At 38.1% G+C, this 20,015-nt stretch overlaps 1 protein-coding gene across 1 annotated transcript in view; it reads left to right on the forward strand.

Moving 5' to 3' along the window:
• The first annotated feature begins 1,571 nt into the window (after positions 1 to 1,571).
• The window catches only part of LOC146546951 (NLR family CARD domain-containing protein 3-like), a 34,561-nt gene continuing 16,117 nt past the window's right edge, over positions 1,572 to 20,015 (forward strand). Inside the window, exons 1-8 of the mRNA XM_085265360.1 lie at positions 1,572 to 1,615; positions 5,123 to 5,197; positions 5,302 to 5,397; positions 5,773 to 5,910; positions 14,727 to 14,820; positions 15,057 to 15,112; positions 15,427 to 15,711; positions 17,537 to 19,328. Coding sequence (XP_085121486.1) covers positions 14,789 to 14,820; positions 15,057 to 15,112; positions 15,427 to 15,711; positions 17,537 to 19,328 — 2,165 coding nt within the window. The 5' untranslated portion in view covers positions 1,572 to 1,615; positions 5,123 to 5,197; positions 5,302 to 5,397; positions 5,773 to 5,910; positions 14,727 to 14,788. The remainder of the gene's footprint in view (positions 1,616 to 5,122; positions 5,198 to 5,301; positions 5,398 to 5,772; positions 5,911 to 14,726; positions 14,821 to 15,056; positions 15,113 to 15,426; positions 15,712 to 17,536; positions 19,329 to 20,015) is intronic.

The following is a 20,015-nucleotide window of genomic DNA, read 5'->3' on the forward strand; positions in this document are numbered from 1 at the left end:
CTGCCCTGTCACTGTGCAGGGACTGTGATCATAAATGTGTGTTCATCATATTAATATCACCTCAGATGTGTTCTTGTAGAACAGCTTAATCCTTTTATTTTAGCTGGTGGCTCAAACAGAGCTGGGAGCTCATAAAAATATAAAATCAGAATTCAAAGAGCTTTTAATAACTCATAAATGCAAGGCTTCAAGGCTAAAGCAGCTGGATTGATGCTCACAGAAATCAAAAGCTTGAAATAAACATTATATGTTTTTTAAAGGTCACAAGAGGTCAAAGGTCCGACCTCCTGTGGGTCTAAGTGCGGCCTCATGTTGAAGGGGTCTGACCTGAGCCAGTGTTTGAGATGAACACATCTGCACTGCTATCAGTGTGCCTAACGACAGCCGTTAGCATTTTTCAGTGTTTTAGTCATTTAAAAGCACTTCCTGTTCCTGTGGTGGTTACAGTGACATCATGCAGTTTGTGGTTCGACCTCCAGAGGGCGACAGATCAGCACAGACAGAGAGCTCCATTCAAACTTTGCTGCTATCAGCAATAATTCTTGAAATATAATCATCAGTGTTTGAGCAGTTATGATATCAGGGACAATCTAGACACGTGTGATAAGACTGAACATGTCAAATGACACACCTTAAAAATCATGTGATCCACTTTCAGTCTGCACTTTCATTCATGACTTTAACATGTTGAAATGAGCTTTGAAGAAACATCAGTTTGATGCTAAAATATTCTAATGCTGCCAGAAGAAGAAGAATAAAGTGATGACAGATGTTTATGTTTCAAACAGGAAAATCAGCAGAAATAAATCCCAACCTGCAAGACATTTGGGAGTTTCCAAGGGCACCTGAATAGAGCACACAGTGTTTCGATGATCCTGATTGTGAATGTGCCCTTCAGTGAAGGTGCCTCTTTGCGTGTTTCCTTCCTGCTTAAAGTTTTTTTTATTCAAAATATTTGTGAGTATTTGTGAATATAGTTTACAAAGAAAAAAGAAAGACGGAGAACACAAACTGTTTACAATGAATACAAAATAGAACTTCTCATGTTGGAACATTGTTTTCCTCTCTTATTATTTACCAAACAAGCAACGAGGAAAAAAAAAACAGAAAAAAAACAAAACAAAAAGAGACAAAAAAAAATAAAAATGAAAACAACCCCCCCCCCCCCCCCCCCCCCCCAAAAACAAAATAACAAAAGCCACAACCCGGAGGGATTATGATATTAACTAGCCCTTTCCATAAGAACCACACAGAAGTTAGCTACAACATCACTGAGCTTCACGTTCCCGTTAACACAAACAGACATCAGACCACTATGGAGAAGCAAATCCATTAGTCAGCTGGAACATCCTTAAGTTGAAGTTTAGAGAAGTTTTCCAGAAAGAGATCCCAAATTTTATCAAATGTATCCTTTTGGTTCTGGATGGAGCAGTGGATCTTTTCCAGACTGAGGCATGACATGAGATCAGCAAGCCACTGAACATGGGAGGGCGGGGCAACAGTCTTCCACCTTATCAAAATGGCACGCCTAGCTAGGAGGGCTTCCTGCTTAAAGTTTACTTTCACTTCCTGAACTTCGTGTTTCTGACATCTCCATGTGAAGCTTCGTGTGAAGGTAATGGAAGCAATCCTTAATGTTTTCCTGGCTAACAACAGCAGACTGTTAAACTTCTTCTTCCTTTTTGTTATTGTGTGCATTGGATTAAACATTTCTTTCTACTGTGCCTCTATCTATAGCCTGTATACAAAAGATTGTTGCAGACACCAGGTTCATAGTTTAGTTTGTATGTAAGTATTAAGTTGAGTGCTTTGTCTTCAGTTTCTGCTGTTGTTTAGACATTGTTATTGTTTCTGGGTTTTAAGGAAAAAATACTTCACAGAGAGTCAGTTTAAATATTTTGAATGATGATCTGAAGAAAAATAACAGTGAAGACGTTTCAGTTCTCAGCACAGGGTGGAGTTTGTAGTTTAGCATGCATTTTAGATTGAGTTAGCAGCTCTGTAGACTGACAGTTTTATTTCTGGACTCATGTAAAAAGTTTTGCTGATGGTTTCTGTTGTCTAAAAGCTGATACTGCTCACAGATAAATAAAATGTGTAGAGATACAGGGGCACATTCACCCCTCCTCCTGGGGGAGCCCCTGGATCTGGGAAAGTACAAGGATACAAAGAGAAGAAAATAAGTCTTTTCTGGAGCTAGGAAGGAATCTACTTCAGTTTTTTTTTCAACTCAAGCATAAGTTCCAGTAAAGTCAATATTTGAAAGATCAGAAATGAAAATATCTAAACTGCCATGTGTCAAATGGACAGAATTAAGACCTCTGAACAAAGCAGGAAGAAGAGAATGGCCTGAAGTTTCTCTGGTCTATAATTCGCCTCATCCTGGTCTGTGTGACATAAACGCTAAACCGCTAACAGAAACATAGCTGTGATGATGAGACATGCTAGAGTTTGATGAAACCACTTCCTCTTCTAACACACTCAGCCATGCAGAGACAGCTTTGCTCTCAGTTTGTGGGTTTGCAGGTTTAGATCTGATTCAGACTTCCTGTCCAACATGTTTAGACCTGAATAAAAGTTACTTTCTACACAGCAAAATCTCCAGTGTTAAATTAACACTGGAGAGTGTCTATATGGGTCCACACCTCTGAGTGTTAAATACAACACTGTTGAGTGTTAAATTAACACTTTTGACAGTGTTATATGTTTAAAAGTAACCTAGTCAGTTTTGAAGATTAACAATGACTAACACTGAGCAGTGCTGATTTTCTAACACTGGAAAATAACTCAAAATGTTAGAAATATTTATATTTATATAAATAAATATATATTATATATATATATTTATCCTCATTTATCGAGGATACTTTTTAAAATTAAACTTAAACAACACTGATGATGCTTGTGTATTCTCTGTAACACCTGGCACTGATTATTTAAAAATTATTTTAATTTTCACAATAACCACTGAATGTCTCAGACTATCACCATTTAATGTGAGTGTGTTTACTGAATCATGATTGCGTTTGATGTCCAGTTATATTTTTCAGATCGGTGTCAGAAACAAATTATTCAGGTACACGCGTGCTAATATGATCAACCAGTCTTATTGATCATATTAGCAATTCAGTTTTATTTATGTAGTGTCAAATCACAAAAACAGGTCCCTGATGTATGTATGTATGTATGTATGTATGTATGTATGTATATCTATCTATATATATATATATATATATATATATATATATATATATATATATAATTCAATTCATTTCAATTCAATTTTATTTAAATAGCGCCAAATCACAACAAAAGTCGCCTCAAGGCGCTTCATAGATACAGAGAAAAACCCAACAATCATATGACCCCCTATGAGCAAGCACTGTGGCGACAGTGGGAAGGAAAAACTCCCTTTTAACAGGAAGAAACCTCCGGCAGAACCAGGCTCAGGGAGGGGCGGCCATCTGCTGCGACCGGTTGGGGTGAGAGAAGGAAGACAGGATAAAAGACATGCTGTGGAGGAGAGACAGAGGTTAATAACAGATATGATTCAATGCAGAGAGGTCTGTTAATACATAGTGAGTGAGAAAGGTGACTGGAAAGGAAAAACTCAATGCATCATGGGAATCCCCCGGCAGCCTACGTCTATTGCAGCATAACTAAGGGAGGATTCAGGATCACCTGGTCCAGCCCTAACTATATGCTTTAGCAAAAAGGAAAGTTTTAAGCCTAATCTTGAAAGTAGAGATAGTGTCTGTCTCCCGAATCCAAACTGGAAGCTGGTTCCACAGAAGAGGGGCCTGAAAACTGAAGGCTCTCCCTCCCATTCTACTTTTAAATACTCTAGGAACAACAAGTAGGCCTGCAGAGCGAGAGCGACGTGCTCTAATAGGGTGATATGGTACTACAAGGTCATTAAGATAAGATGGGGCCTGATTATTTAAGACCTTGTATGTGAGGAGCAGGATTTTGAATTCAATTCTGGATTTAACAGGAAGCCAATGAAGGGAAGCCAAAACAGGAGAAATATGCTCTCTCTTTCTAGTCCCTGTCAGTACTCTTGCTGCAGCATTTTGGATTAGCTGAAGACTTTTCAGGGAGTTTTTTAGGGAGAGTTTTTAGGACATCCTGATAATAATGAATTACAGTAGTCCAGCCTAGAAGTAATAAATGTAGTTTTTCAGCATCACTCTGAGACAGGACAGTTCAAATGCAACAAAGCAGTCCTAAATATTTGTTTAATATGTGCATCGAAGGAGCTATCCTGGTTAAAAATGACTCCAAGGTTCCTCACAGTGTTACTGAAGGCCAAGGTCATGACATCAAGAGTAAAAAAAGTATATATATAAAAAAAAAGAAAGTAAAAATCTGGTTAGATACCATATTTCTAAGATTGCCAGGGCCGAGTACAATAACCCCAATTTTATCTGAATTAAGAAGCAGAAAGTTAGAGGCCATCCAGGTCTTTATGTCTTTAAGACATTCCTGCAGTTTAACTAATTGGTGTGTGTTATCTTGCTTCCTGGATAGATAAAGCTGGGTGTCATCTGCATAGCAGTGAAATTGTATGTTGTGTCTTTTGATGATACTGCCTAAGCATAATGTAAACAGAATTGGCCCTAGTGCTGAACCCTGTGGAACTCCATAATTAACCTCCATTTACATAACTCTCCATTTACATAAACAAATTGGATTCTGAGCGATAGATGTGATACAAACCACTGCAGCTCAGTACCTGTAATATGTAATGCTCTAATCGCTCTAATAGAATATTAGGGTCGACAGTATCAAATGCTGCACTGAGGTCTAGCAGGAGAGGCACAGAGATGAGTCGACTGTCAGAGGCCATACGAAGAACATTTGTAACCTTTACTAAAGCTACTTTTTTGTGCTGTCATGGGCTCTTTTCGACAGAAAATAGAGCAAGTGCAATCATATAAATATCTTGGGACTGTAATCAATGAAAAACTGAACTTTGATGAGAATTGCAAATCGGCCTGTAAAAAGGGTCACCAGCGCCTTTACTGCCTCAGGAAACTTGCTCATTTCCACATTGACTTAAAAATTGTAACTTTGTTTTATCGTTCTTTTATTGAGTCTGTTTTATCTTTTTGTTTGGTAGCATGATTTGGTCAGACCTCTGTCACAGAGAAAAACTCACTGAATCAGATAGTGAGATGGTCCAGTCGCCTGATAGGTGAGTCACAGTCCTGTTTAGCCTCCCTGTACTCTACACAGATACAACAGATGGCTTAATCAATTCTTAAAAATGGTTCTCATCCTGTACGGGGTGAATTTCAGCTTCTTTCCCCAGGAGGGAGGTTTCTATTTCCAAGATGTAGAACAAAGTATTATAAAAACAGCTTTGCCCCTGTTGCTGTCACTGAACTAAATAAGGTATGTTTTTTATTTGATTCATATTGTTCAAGTACTATATATGTGTTTTTTGTGAGGTTTTAACTAGGAATGTGTGTTCGTGAAGGGATGCCAAATGCTATCATTTTTCTGCAAAGCAAATTTACCTTTGGGTATAAACAAAGTAACCTTAACCTCAAGGTCAGCTAAAAACAACTTTCACTAACACACTGAGTGTTTCTTTGATCTGTAGTCAAACCAGTTTAAAGTGTCACTACAACAGAAACTACAATAGAAACATAATTTTAATGCTTCGCTCAGTAACAGGACAGAAAGCCTCCAACAAACATTTTTACATGTTTCTAAATTGCAAACTTGAGAATTTCTGATATTGCTTAATCCCTGGTTCCCCACAAGCACCTCCCTTCCTGCTCTTCCTGTTTCGCTTCTCCTTGCTGATCTCCGTGTCAGACGACCTTCTTTAGCACAAACAGCACAGATCTGCCGGACTCACAGCTGGACCAACGAGGCAGAGTGGAACCAGACCAGCAGCAGGTTTGCATTCATCTTTTCTCTCAGACATTAGAGGCAGCTTGTGCTTCTGTAACTTAAAGCACTGAAAGTTCCTTCAGCACATTTCTTCTCTGCTCTCCTTTATTGACCGTCATTGTTCTTGATCAGGTGGAGGAAGTATGTAGTGGCACAAAGACATCATCGTGTCCAAATGACATTATTCCAACACATCTTCTAAAAAAGATTTTTAAGGTTGTCAGTTCTGACATTTTAGCTATTTTTAATAGCAGCCTTAGCTCAGGTGTTGTGCCAGCCTGTTTTAAACATGCTGTTGTACAGCCTGTACTTAAAAAACCTAATCTTGACTCCTCCGTCCTCACTAACTTCAGGCCTATTTCAAAGCTCCCCTTCCTGTCGAAAATTTTGGAAAAGATTGTGTTTGTTCAGCTGCAATCTTTTGTAAATGGACACAATGTTCTTGAGAGGTTTCAGTCTGGTTTTAAAACTCTTCATAGCACAGAAACTGCACTTTTAAAGGTTCTTAATGATCTTTTATTAGCCACTGACTCAGGTGACTCAGCTGTGCTTCTGCTTTTAGATCTGACCGCTGCCTTCGATACTGTTGACCACAGCATTTAAATTTCATGGTTGGAGCATTGTGGCGTAAAGGGCACCCCATTAGAGTGGTTCAGGTCATACCTGTCTGACAGGACCTTCTCTGTGAGCTTTGGCGATTTTATCTCTTCCTCAGCTCCCCTTACTTGTGGTGTTCCCCAGGGATCTATACTGGGGCCAATATTGTTCTCCATTTATATGCTGCCTTTAGGTCAAATTTTTAGAAAATACAACATTTGTTTTCATTCATATGCCGATGATACTCAGATCTATCTTCAATTGAAGGGAAACAGTCCTGCCTCACTAGAACCCTTACTTCAGTGTCTCGGTGAAGTTAAATCCTGGATGGCCTCTAATTTCCTTAACTTTAATGAGAACAAAACCGAAGTGATAATTTTTGGACCAAGCGGTAATCCCAACACTTCTAATTTTAACCTGCACAGTTTTGAGCCTTTTGTCAAATCACATGCCAAAAATTTGGGGGTTATACTTGACAGCAATTTCACCTTTGAAAAACAAATTAGCTCAGTTGTACAGCGGTCTTTCTTCAAACTGAGGCTTTTATCTAAGGTGAGATCATTTTTATCTTTTAAAAACTTTGAACGAGCGATTCATGCTTTTATTATATCCCAGCTGGACTATTGTAACTCCTTATATGCTGGAGTCAGCCAGACCTGCCTGGCAAGGCTGCAGTTGGTCCAGAATGCTGCAGCTCGTCTTTTGACACGTACTAAAAGATGTGAACACATTTCCCCGGTACTTGCCTCCCTTCATTGGCTCCCTGTCCGCTTCAGAATTAATTTTAAAATTTTATTGTTGACTTACAAAGCCCTGAATGTACAGGCTCCCGGGTATTTGTCTGACCTCTTGCAGACTTATACCCCCCTTAGATCTCTTAGATCAAGTGATCTTTTGCTTTTAGCTTTACCAAGGTCGAGGCTGGTTCATAGAGGCGATCGAGCATTTGCAGTCGTAGCGCCTAAGCTGTGGAATAATTTACCCCTACACATCAGACAGGCTCCTACTGTCAATCTTTTTAAATCTTATCTTAAAACGCATTTTTATTTACTGGCTTTTAATACAGCATGAGAGTTATTTGTTATTTGTTAATTCATATTTGGTGTTTGCTTTTAATACTCTAAGTTGTTTTATTATGTATGTTGTATTCTTGTACAGCACTTTGGTCAACGTTCCTGTTGTAATTAAATGTGCTATATAAATAATTAAACTATTAAACTATTCTTGCTTTCTAATGATGCACCATAATGTTTCGTAAAGCCCATCTTGTCGTCTTTCAGTAACCGTTTGAAATGTCCCTCTAGCCCAAATAGTCGAAGAGTTACATTAGTGCGAAGCGCACATTAAGTGCACCACTAAGCGGTGTTCACTTTTCTTTTTCCAGTCAGCTGTAGCTTGTGAACGCTTTGTGCTACCGTAATACACTAAATATCCCCGTAAAACTCAGTCTCTCTTCTTTCAGTAACCATGTGAATTTTTTCCCCTAGCTCAAATGGTCAATGAGTTACGGTAGTGCGAGGCACACATGGTAAAATCTAGGCGGAGTTGAGTTTTCCTTCTGTGTTTAGATTTTTTTAATGAACTTTATTGAACACACAATGAGTGTACAACATACAAACAGATGAAGTATACAAAAGAACAGAACATTTCTGTGTTCAGACAGCTGTAGCTTGTGAATGCTTTGTGCTACCGTAATACGCAAAATATCCCCGTAAAGCGCAGCTTCTCTTCTTTTCGAAACCTAGCTTTCTCTAGCATACCGTAAATGAAGAGTTACAGTCGTTTAAAGACTGCCTGTGAAATGGGCCCGTCGGCTGGCCATTGGTCAATAAAGCGTTAAGTTCTTCTGCTTTGTTTGAGTATTTCACCTTTTTCACTGATGCACTCACTTCAACCCAGAGGTCTCCTCACACTTTCTCCTTATCGTCTTTTTGATGGACATTATGGTAAAAACTCTCTCATGATGTCATTTTATCTCTATGTGAATCCATATTTACTATGAAAGTCATTTAACAACGTTATTATTTGAAAATAAGTGATGTACAGCAGAGTAAGCATTTCTGAGGCCACTGAGAGAAAAGAGGGACACACTGCCTGTGAGCTCACCAACACACACATTTACACTTGGTTTGTCTTCACAGCAAAAAAACACACTTCCTGCTCCTGATGTTCTGCAATTAAAATCTATTTAAGAATTGACACTGTGATTTGTGCTTTTAATTTGATTTTAATTCAACACACAGGAAATGTAATTTGTAGAAACAATGTAACGCAGTGTAACAGAGCAGAAGCACTAAAATAGACTGATGGATTATTCTAATATCAAGGATCAAGGACAGGTATGTTCAGTTCAGTTTTTCTTCTATAACATGTAAACGGCAGCTGCCTGTAGCTGTTAAGGTGGAACCTTTTCTGATATGCTACTTTAATATCAGTGTGACAGCTCTGACCATCAGTCGTTGTCTTGCCTGCTAATTTCAGAGGATTCAGCCTTTACAGAGCAATAAATCAAATACAAAAAACATCCTGTTAAAACTGTAACTGTAACAGTAACACGGTCATTATTTTTATTGATTGATTTATTGATTAACATTCAAATATCTTAGTGAATACAAAATAAAGATTACCACAAAGCAAGAAAGCATAAGACAAGGCTAATCAAAAGGTATTGGCTGAAGCATATGATTTACACCAACACTTTTAACAAAAGATCTTTTAGCATGCAGCTCATGTAGGGCTCAAAGCAAAGAATAAAACAAAACAAAGCAAACAAACAAACAAAAAACAAAACAAAACAAAAAAACTTTGCACCTTAGATTAGTAACTACATTAAATTAAATTTCATTAAAATAATCGAAGCAAAACAACCAAGAGTTTCAGTATTATTATTTTTGCTCTTTTCATTCTTTATTTATATATTATTTTTCTAACACTCTATTTTTAAACATGCTTTCAAACAAGGAAAATGAACTACACCTTTTTAAATCACTTTCATAACTATTTTACAAGTTAACTCCTCTAACAGAAACACATCTGTGCTTTATGTTTGTCCTTATCTTTTTTTTTTTTTTTTTTTTTTTTTTTTAAAGAATTCTGTTCCCATTAAGTCATATTGACTCTCTCTGACTTTAAACAGCTTCTGAGTACTGCGGCAAAGCAAGTTATTTTGTGCTTTATACAGTATCTGTGCCATTTTATATTCAACTAAATCATAAAATAGAGAGCAATAAAGTGTGTATAATGATTTCTTGTTCAGGACATGCTTTGTTTTGTAGAGAATAGCAACTTTTGTTTTCACATGGTTTATATGAGACTTCCAGCTAAGCTTATCATCAATTATCACTCCAAGAAATTAATTTTTTCGCACACGCTTTCAATTTCAATTCCATTAACCCTGATTTTAGATTCATTTTTCATTTGTCTAGTGCCAAAAATAATAAATTTTGTTTTGTTTATATTTAACGATAACTTATTTATATCAAACCAGTTTTTTAATATATTTAACTCCTTTTCCACTGTAGTCAGAAGCTGTTCTAGGTTTTTACCTGAGCAATACAGAGTGGTATCATCAGCAACCAATACACATTTTAACAATTTGGAAACACTACATATGTCATTTATATATAATATAAATAATTTAGGGCCCAGCACAGAGCCCTGAGGAAAGCCACAAATTACCTTCAACTGATTAGATTTTACATTATTGATTTCAACATATTGATATCTGTCATCCAGGTAACTTTTCATCCACTTGTATGCTATGCCTCTTATACTATATCTCTCTAGTTTATTCATTAATATAGAATGATCAATTGTACCAAACAGCTTTTTTAAGTCTATAAAAACACCAACAGTATATTCCTTATTATCTATTTCAGTAGATATCCCTTCTACAACTTCCATCACTGCCATCCAAGTGGACCTTTTCGCTCTAAAGCCATATTGGTTATCACTTAGGAGATTATGCTTCTTAATATATTTATCAAGTCTATTAACAAATAACTTTTCTAAAATTTTTGAGAACTGTGGGAGTAGTGATATTGGCCTGTAATTAGTAAATTGACATCTCTCTCCATTTTTATGGATTGGAATAATTTTTGCTATTTTCATTTTTGAGGGAAACACACCAGTTCAAAAGGACAGATTACAAATGTATGTGAAAGGTCGCAGTATATATTCTATAATACTTTTAACTAATATCATGTCAATACCAAAACAGTCAGTGGACTTTTTATTTTTAAATGTCTTCACAATGTTCATTATTTCTCTATGAGTTACAGGACCAATAAACATGGAGGACACATTCTGAGTAAAATGTTTATTTAGGTCGTTATTTTTTCTTGACTCTGGAATTTCTTTTGCTAAATTATAGCCAACATTTACAAAGAAATCATTAAATTCATTTGAAATGTCTTTAGTTTTATCAAGCACACTATCTTTATCTTTTTTAAAATTGTCTGGATAATTCTTATATTTTGAGCCCTATTTGAATATACTATTTAATAACCTCCATGTTTCTTGTGTGTTACTTCTATTTTGCTCCAATAATTTGTTATATATAATCTCTTATATAGATTATTTTTCTTTTTACATGCATCTTCTACCCCCTTTGTGATCCATGGCTTATTTGATCTGTGATGCTTTTTTGTGATTTTCATTAAAGGACAATGTTTTTCATATAGTGAAATTATAGTTGATAAGAATGCATCATATGCACTATTTGAATCTTCATTTGCAAAAACCTCATTCCAGTTGTGTTCCTTTAAGTCCACCTGGAGGGCAGCAATGGCTCTTGTTGTTCTATGTCGTATCATGTCAAATGTTTGATGCTTTTATTTAGTTTTAATCCCAAAATAATTTTGAAAAATTGCCAAAAGAGGAAGATGATCGCTTATATCAGTTATAAGAAGTCCACCTACTATTTCATAGTCAATTTTATTTGTAAATATATAATATCTATCAATGTAGCTGTATCAATTCATATTCTACTTGGTTTTATAATTACAGTGAAAAGGCAGTTACTATACATTGTATTGATGAAATCTGTTGTTTTCTGATGTCTATTTGGGTTTAGCAAATTTATATTAAAATCACCACAAATTATTTGTGCTTTTTTATCATTTAGGTGGCTAAACATAGCAGAAACTTTTTCATTGAATGTGTCAAGGCATGACCCTGGTGACCTATAGATGCAACTTATAATTATATTGTTAGCTTTTTCAACACGGATTTCAATAGTAACACATTCCAATACGTTATCTATGGTGCTTGACGTACATTCAATCAGACATTTGATTATACTCAGACTGACAGCAGCTTCAGTGCATTTACTTCATGTTTGTCTGATTAGACACAATCACTGCTGCATTTTAGTGTCTCTGCTCGAACTGCACCAAAACTCCTTCATTCACCATCCCAACACTGAGAGGGATGTTAGAGACACAGGGACACCTTCACCTCTCCCCCTAGAAGTTCCCCTGGAGCTGAGAAAGTACCAGAACACAAAGAGAAGAAAAGACGTCTTTTCAGTAGGTCAGAAGGAACCCACTTCAGTTTTCATCCACTCAAGCAAAAGTTCCAGCAAAACAAATATTTGAAAGATTAGAAATTAAAACATCAAATCTATCACATAGATCAGCGGTCCCCAACCTTTTTTGCGCCACGGACCGGTTTATGCCTGACAATATTTTCATGGACCGGCCTTTAAGGTGTCGCGGATAAATACAACAAAATAAAACTAGTACTGGTACCGAAAAAAAGAAAATTTATTCATAACACACGTGAAAAGACCAAGGAAAACCGAGTAAACGATAAAAACGATAACAAAATAACGCTGAAATCCAATAGAAACCCTGAAAACTATACATTTCACACCTGAGCCTCAACTCTCGCGGCCCAGTACCAAACGACTCACGGACCGGTACCGGTCCGAGGCCCGGGGGTTGGGGACCGCTGACATAGATGACCTTTGACCTGAGCAGGAAGAAGAGAACAGCCTGAGGTTTCTCTGGTTTATACTCCACCTTATCCTAGTCTGTGTGACATCAGAAACATAGCAACCGCTTAGACACCCCACTTCCTATTTTTTTTCACAGCTCTCTGAGCCACTAACAGTCACATGACTGTAACAACATGAAGTTGATGAACTTAATGAAACGAGAAACAAGTTCCTCTTCTAACACAGGCAGATGTGCAGAGACATCTTTGCTCTTGGCTCTGTGGGTTTGCACATCTGGTTTAGATGAGATTCTGCTTTCTGTCCAACATTTTTGGACCCAAATAAAAGTTCAGATTGTACTACAACACACAACACAGAAAAAAAGTACTAACCAGGTAATAGTAATTGTCACAGAACACGGAGTGTTCAGGTAACCGCAGCTCAGAACTATGTACAAGTTTTATTTAACTGAGGAATCTTTTAACAAAGCTAAGGAAACGAAAAACTAAGGCTCATGCCACGGGGGGAAACAAGGAGTGTGGAGCCCAGGAGTGCCGTAATCGGGACCGTGGGGAAACTGCAACAGAAAGGGGAGACACAGTTAACAGCATGCAGGTTCCCAAGAAATGAACAGCTAGACTTCATACAGTAAGTTGCCGAGGCTTACAGGTAGAGCAGGACCGTGGAGCTCGGACGGGAGAGGTGCCCGTGAAGGGAATCCTAGGGAGGGAGGCAGTCAGGCAGGAGGACAGGCAGGCCACAGGCTTCCACGCCGAATGCTGGTCACACTGGGAGGAGACTTACGGACTGGCGAGGAGAAGCCGTCAGAGCTGGCTGAAGTAGTCCTCTGGTGATTGCCTCAGATGAGATGCATGTGGTTTGGAGGCGGCACAGCCCGAGGGTGTGGCCACCGCAGCCTCCCACGGCTCCCTGGATGCCGAGCCACGGGTCGTGACAGCAATAATACCAAACGTGTTTTCAAACAACTTCAGTAAAGCATCCTGTTAAAACTGTAACTGTGTTTAACAGGAACAAGGTCATTGAAATCATCACTTGGTGCTGCTGTCTCTTGTGTCTGTACAGAGTTTGAACCAGAAGGCTGAACTCTTTTTCAGTCACATGATGTTTCTCTGTCTCTGCATCTGTTTCTCTGATTGCAGCTGCATTTGAACGAACTGGAACGTCCAATTCTCCAACACGTTAACTCTGCTGATCCTTGGTGTTTAAATAACATTTCTTTCTTTGACTCAGTCTGCTGTCACTTTGTTTTAGAGAGACAAAGAGATTTCAGATTAACTGGTGTTCCTGTTGCTCCAGTACTAAAGGACAATGCATGTCACCGCCAGAGATGGGCAGTTTCTGATTACTTTTTTCAAGTAACGAGTAAAGTAAGGGATTACTATTGCAAAAACGGTAATTAGATTACCGTTACTTTCCCGTAGGAACGCTGCGTTACTGCGTTACTAAAACGGTAATTTTTTAGCAAGAAGCGAGTAAGCGTAAGCGAGTGCGACATTCGTGACAACAGCTGTGTGCAGATCAACAATGGATCATATATCGAGTGCGGGAGAGAGTATGAGTGTGCAGCGTTTAAAGCTTGGAAGTACTGACCTTACTTTGAGTTTGATTACATAAAAAGTAACAAAAACATTAGTGTCCGTTGTGCGTGGGAAGAAAACCTCTTTTAACCGCGAAAAAAAACCCCTAAACTTCCAAGCAAGCACTGGGAGTGCGCTACCACGTAAAGGGAAACTTACAGAGAAACTCGCGGATTCTTCAACTGACCGCTGCGGCACAGCTGCACCAGGGTAAACCTACGCCTATGCCGCTCCTGCTTTACAGGTGAAAATAGAGCAACAGGACCACTAGTCTTTGATGTTATTTATTTTCTGCTGTGTTTTACTTGCATCTATTTGAAAGAGTGAGTGTAAACACACACAAAAAAAATATATTATGTGCTGGAATGTGCAGAAAATAAGTTTAAATGTTAAACAAATTTCTTCCAGTCAGAGAATGTTGCATAGAATTAAATTTTTGCTTGATGCATAAAGTTAAAAGGTTAAAACTAATAAAACAAGTTTTAAAAAGGGACTTTTCCATTTGATTACATTTTGCATGATGGATTATGCGTTACAAGTAACGCGTTACTGCCCATCTCTGCTGATTACTTTTTTCAAGTAACTTGACCAACACTGGTCACCGTGCTGATGCCTTTTCAGAATTGCAGCAAAGTTAATAAACTTTTGGCTAAATATTCTTAATTTTTCATATATATATATTACTGTAGGGGGATCACACTCCCATACCCAGTTTGGGTATAAAACTGAAGACTGACAGTATAAGTTAAGGATGAGGATAAGGATGCATTTGTGGTTTATAAGGTCAGATTTTTTATTATTACACTGAACTAATACCTGAAAAAGTATATAAAAAATCAACCATTATTACCTTATTATCATTACCACCACATTCACATGTCATTGATGTTTTATTTCAAACAGGTCCGTTTTGGATGTATGTGGCTGAGACACTAAAACCTTAATATCAATAAAATAATGTGACACATGACTGTGTTCACAGTTTCTTCTGTTAAAATCGTCTTCTCATGTTTTCATAGAGAGATGATGAAAGAACCTGTAGAAGAATCACCAACTAAAGCAGCTTCCACAGCAGGTAGGAGATCAATGGTTTGTCTGATGAGCTGTATGGATGTAAAGAGACAAGGTACAATCCTTTGCCTTTTTGTAACACTTATTGGAAAAAATTTGTCAGAGCACTTGCACATAGTTATCTATATACTGTCTTTAAAAATGGTCACAAATTCAAATCTGTTGCAACATGTCTTAATCTTTCTTTGGCACATTTTCATAACATGACAACTGTCAGTCTAAGGGGCTTGGAAAAGAAAGCAACTTCACTCAAAATGATCTCCTTGTCATCAATGTTTGAGGGGGATACATGTTTATGTCTCTTCCTTCTTCTTGTAGAAGAGGAGCTTGCCAGGGTGCGGTCAGCTTTTGTTTGGAGGGTGTCAACAGAAATCCTTAAACAGCTCCTTGAGGCCCTTGTAAGTGACGGTGTCTTAAATGAATTGGAGAAAGAATCAATACTGGAAGGGAACCCAGTAAGAGCAGATAAGGCACGTTGCTTCATTGATACAGTGAGGAAGAAAGGGGACAAAGCCAGCAGGATCATGGTCAGACATCTTCAGACTATAGATCTCTCCCTTTTCTCTCAGCTGCGTTTATACTCTGATCCATCTGCTCAACAAGGTGAGTCCACTTTTCTCTGTAGTTTGTTGAGATGTGAAGTGTAAAACCTCAGAATTTAATATAACGAAAAGCAGAAAGCGGGAACTTCATTCCACAACATACATTTGGATTTATTAAAGGGCTGCTCACAATGGAAAAAAAAAACCTTTCCCAAATGGCCATGACGGAGTGAAGATCATTAAAAGATGTATTGGTAGCAGAATAAACCCTGCAATTACCTCTTAAATCCATGCCTGCAAGACCACTCTAACGACAATCATCACATGTACAAACTACAGACTACTGGAGAATAAAAAAAATCTCTTAGAGACATGCTGAAAACAACTCCCTGAAAAGTAATGAGGTGGAATAAGAAGTATGTTGTACTAACCAAGGGTTTTAAGTGTGTTGTACTTACAGAGTAGTAAACTAAAGTATTAACTTGAGAGAAATTATATCACATAAGCGTTTAACTTAAAATAGACTGCTCAGAATTATTTTTTTTAACATAGATTTTTCTTAGCTCTATTTATGTGAACAGTAATCTTATTTAGTTGTTAAAACCGTGAAAAACTAATTGCTTTAAAAAAAAAAAGTAGTGTCACTTGTGTGACTTCTTGAGTGCTTCAGAAACCCATGAAGGAAAAATATTCCAGTCTTCTATTAGTCACAGTGTGCATAATCTCTTTTTGAGTTTATGGCAGGAATTTAATGTGAAATATTGAATTCCCCTCAGATGTTTATTTTAAACAGTGTGGGTAGCAGTTGAAAGACAGCATGAAAGTTCAGTGGGATTTTTTGTGACAAAATTTGGAGAAGTCCAGAGTTGAAAACCTGTTTAGTTTGTAAATGTTCCCATTGGTTACACAAGCCACAAAGCCAATTTTTTATTTTACATATGTAGGTTTAAAAACCTTTAGTGTGACTGCGCAGAAGTTCCATTTATTTAAATTATAACAGAACAGGAGCTTCTTTGGTTTGGTGATGATTTGTTGTATCTCAAGCTGAGCATCACTCAGTGAATGAAGCCAGATGTATTTTTCATGACATCAAGATTGAAGAAGCACAAATAACACAACAATCCAAACAAGAGGAAAAGTAATTTAAGTAACTCTTTGAGACCATTCATTAAAATGTCAGTGGAAGTACACACTTGATCAAAAAGAAAGAGGAAAAGATTTGAAGAAACAAGGCACCTCTTCACATTTGCAAAGTGATATCTTTGCCCGTCCTTCATCACAGAAGCCTGTTTAAAACCAAACACAAAGATGGTAAATGTTGGTATAAGTGATCAGTCGTCACCATGCTCTTGCCCTGTGTACAATCACTAAAAGACACAGATTTGATAATATAATAAAATGACCTAAAACTTGTTAATGGGAAAGCTGGTAAATATATGATCGTTATGTGATGGCTAATATCCATCTGCTTATGTCCAAGAAGATAGACTAAATCATTCACTGTTGAATATAAACAACGTCAGCAGCTGTTTGGTTCTCTCCCATTTCCTCATCATGCTGTTAACAGGCAAAATACTACCTGCTGTCTCTTCTCCAGGCAGATACCCTGAAGCGAAAAAAAACTACAAGAAATATGAATAAACATTAGAATGTAAACAATGTCCGGCATCCAAGCTTTTTGGTTTAGTACTAATGCAACTGAAACAATTTTCTCTTCACTTTAATAGCAGGATGGTGCACTTATAATTAATGAGATTTCTTCAGTATTGTAATTTGAGATCTAAGTACGTTTGAAGAAAAAATATGTAAAAATGCAAAACAAAAAAAGAAGACAAAGAAATAAACAGACTGTTTTTTTTTCTTGCTATTTTTAATGATTTATTTAGAGGCTCTTCAAAGTTGTCAGCCTCGGCTTAAATCTAAGTTGAAGAAGAAGTTCCAGTGTGTGTTTGAGGGGATCGCTAAAGCAGGAAACCCAACCCTTCTGAATAAGATCTACACAGAGCTGTACATCACAGAGGGAGGGACTGCAGAGATCAGTGATGAACATGAGGTCAGACAGATTGAAACCGCATCCAGGAAATCAGATAAACCAGAAACAACAGTCAGACAAGAAGACATGTTTAAAGATTCACCTGGAAGCGATGAACCAATCAGAACAGTGCTGACAAATGGAGTGGCTGGCATTGGGAAAACAGTCTTAACACAGAAGTTCACTCTGGACTGGGCTGAAGACAAAGCCAACCAGGACATCCAGTTCATATTTCCATTGACTTTCAGAGAGCTGAATGTGCTGAAAGAGGAAAAGTTCAGCTTGGTGGAACTTGTTCATCACTTCTTTACTGAAACCAAAGAAGGAGGAATCAGCAGCATTGAAGACCTCCAGGTTGTGTTCATCTTTGATGGTCTGGATGAGTGTCGACTTCCTCTGGACTTCCACAAAACTACAATCCTGACTGACCCTTGCAAGTCCACCTCAGTGGATGTGCTGCTGATAAATCTCATCAGGGGGAAACTGCTTCCCTCTGCTCGCCTCTGGATAACCACACGACCTGCAGCAGCTAGTCAAATCCCTCCTGACTGTGTTTCCATGGTAACAGAGGTCAGAGGATTCACTGACCCACAGAAGGAGGAGTACTTCAGGAAGAGATTCAGAGATGAGGATCAGGCCAGCAGGATCATCTCCCACATCAAGACATCACGAAGTCTCCACATCATGTGCCACATCCCAGTCTTCTGCTGGATCACTGCTACAGTTCTGGAGGATGTGCTGAAAACCAGAAGGGGAGGACAGATGCCCAAGACCCTGACTGAGATGTACATCCACTTCCTGGTGGTTCAAGCCAAAGTGAAGAAGGTCAAGTATGATGAAGGAGCTGAGACAGATCCACACTGGAGTCCAGAGAGCAGGAAGATGATTGATTCTCTGGGAAAACTGGCTTTTGATCAGCTGCAGAAAGGAAACTTGATCTTCTATGAATCAGACCTGGCAGAGTGTGGCATTAATATCAGAGCAGCCTCAGTATACTCAGGAGTGTTCACACAGATCTTTAAAGAGGAGAGTGGACTGTACCAGGACAAGGTGTTCTGCTTCATCCATCTGAGTGTTCAGGAGTTTCTGGCTGCTCTTCATGTCCATCTGACCTTCATCAACTCTGGAATTAATGTGCTGGAAGAACAAGCAACCTCCCAGAAGTCTGAAACGGGACAATCTACACTTAAGCACTTCCACCAGAGTGGTGTGGACAAGGCCTTACAGAGTCCAAATGGACACCTGGACTTGTTCCTCCGCTTCCTTCTGGGTCTTTCACTACAGAACAATCAGATTCTCCTACGAGGAATGCTCACACAGACAGGAAGAAACTCACAGAGCAGTCAGGAAACAGTCCAGTACATCAAGAAGAAGCTCAGTGAGAATCTGTCTGCAGAGAAAAGCATCAATCTGTTCCACTGTCTGAATGAACTGAATGATCGTTCTCTAGTGGAGGAGATCCAACAGTGCCTGACATCAGGAAGTCTCTCCACAGAGAAACTTTCTCCTGCTCAGTGGTCAGCTCTGGTCTTCATTTTACTGTCATCAGAAAAAGATCTGGATGTGTTTGACCTGAAGAAATACTCTGCTTCAGAGGAGGCTCTTCTAAAACTCCTACCGGTGATCAAAGCCTCCAAAAAAGCTCTGTAAGTAAAAATGTACTCATCCTTTTATTTTTGAAATATTGATTCTACTTAACAAAAAAACAATCAAGTGAGCAATTTAAGCAATATAAACATCGTGATGGGTGCTGATCCATTAAAAAACCTTAAAAAATTCAAATGAATGATCATCTGCAAGCATATGATCCTTTTGAATTGTCAGAGCAGCAGAAATTATCAGCATTTCTGAGACATCTGTGGGTTTATCACTTATCAAAGTACCTTCCAGAACTGTTTTCTTTGTACCAAAAACTCATCTACCAGTCCGGTGTTCTGTTACTGTTTACTCTTCAGTTATCATTCATTTAATCTCTGGTGTTCTAAAGTAATTTCTCTGCATTAGTGCACTGCTCAGTTCAATATGGGAGTTAAGTTTTTTCTATATTATTATTCTTTATTGCGCTGGTTTCCAAACTAGGGTACGCCTACCCTCGGGGGTATGGGAGAGGCTGTAGGTGATACGTGGGACGGGGTAATTACCAATTCAAAAAGCCTAAATTTGCACTAATACAGTTTAATGTGGCTATTACATACATGTGTATATACCACCCTCTGGTGTTTAGCAAAACAATTGCCCTGACAAAATACATGGGTGCGACTTCCCCAATTGACTGACGCCTGACTGTTGAAGTTGCACTGTTGAAGAAATGGACAAATGGTTAACCAAAAAAA

The sequence above is a fragment of the Mchenga conophoros genome, linkage group LG23 (genome assembly GCF_057382185.1).
Source record: "Mchenga conophoros isolate Kocher_MC1m ecotype Shallow Benthic linkage group LG23, M_conophoros_male_GT1.1, whole genome shotgun sequence".
Lineage (NCBI taxonomy): Eukaryota > Metazoa > Chordata > Actinopteri > Cichliformes > Cichlidae > Mchenga > Mchenga conophoros.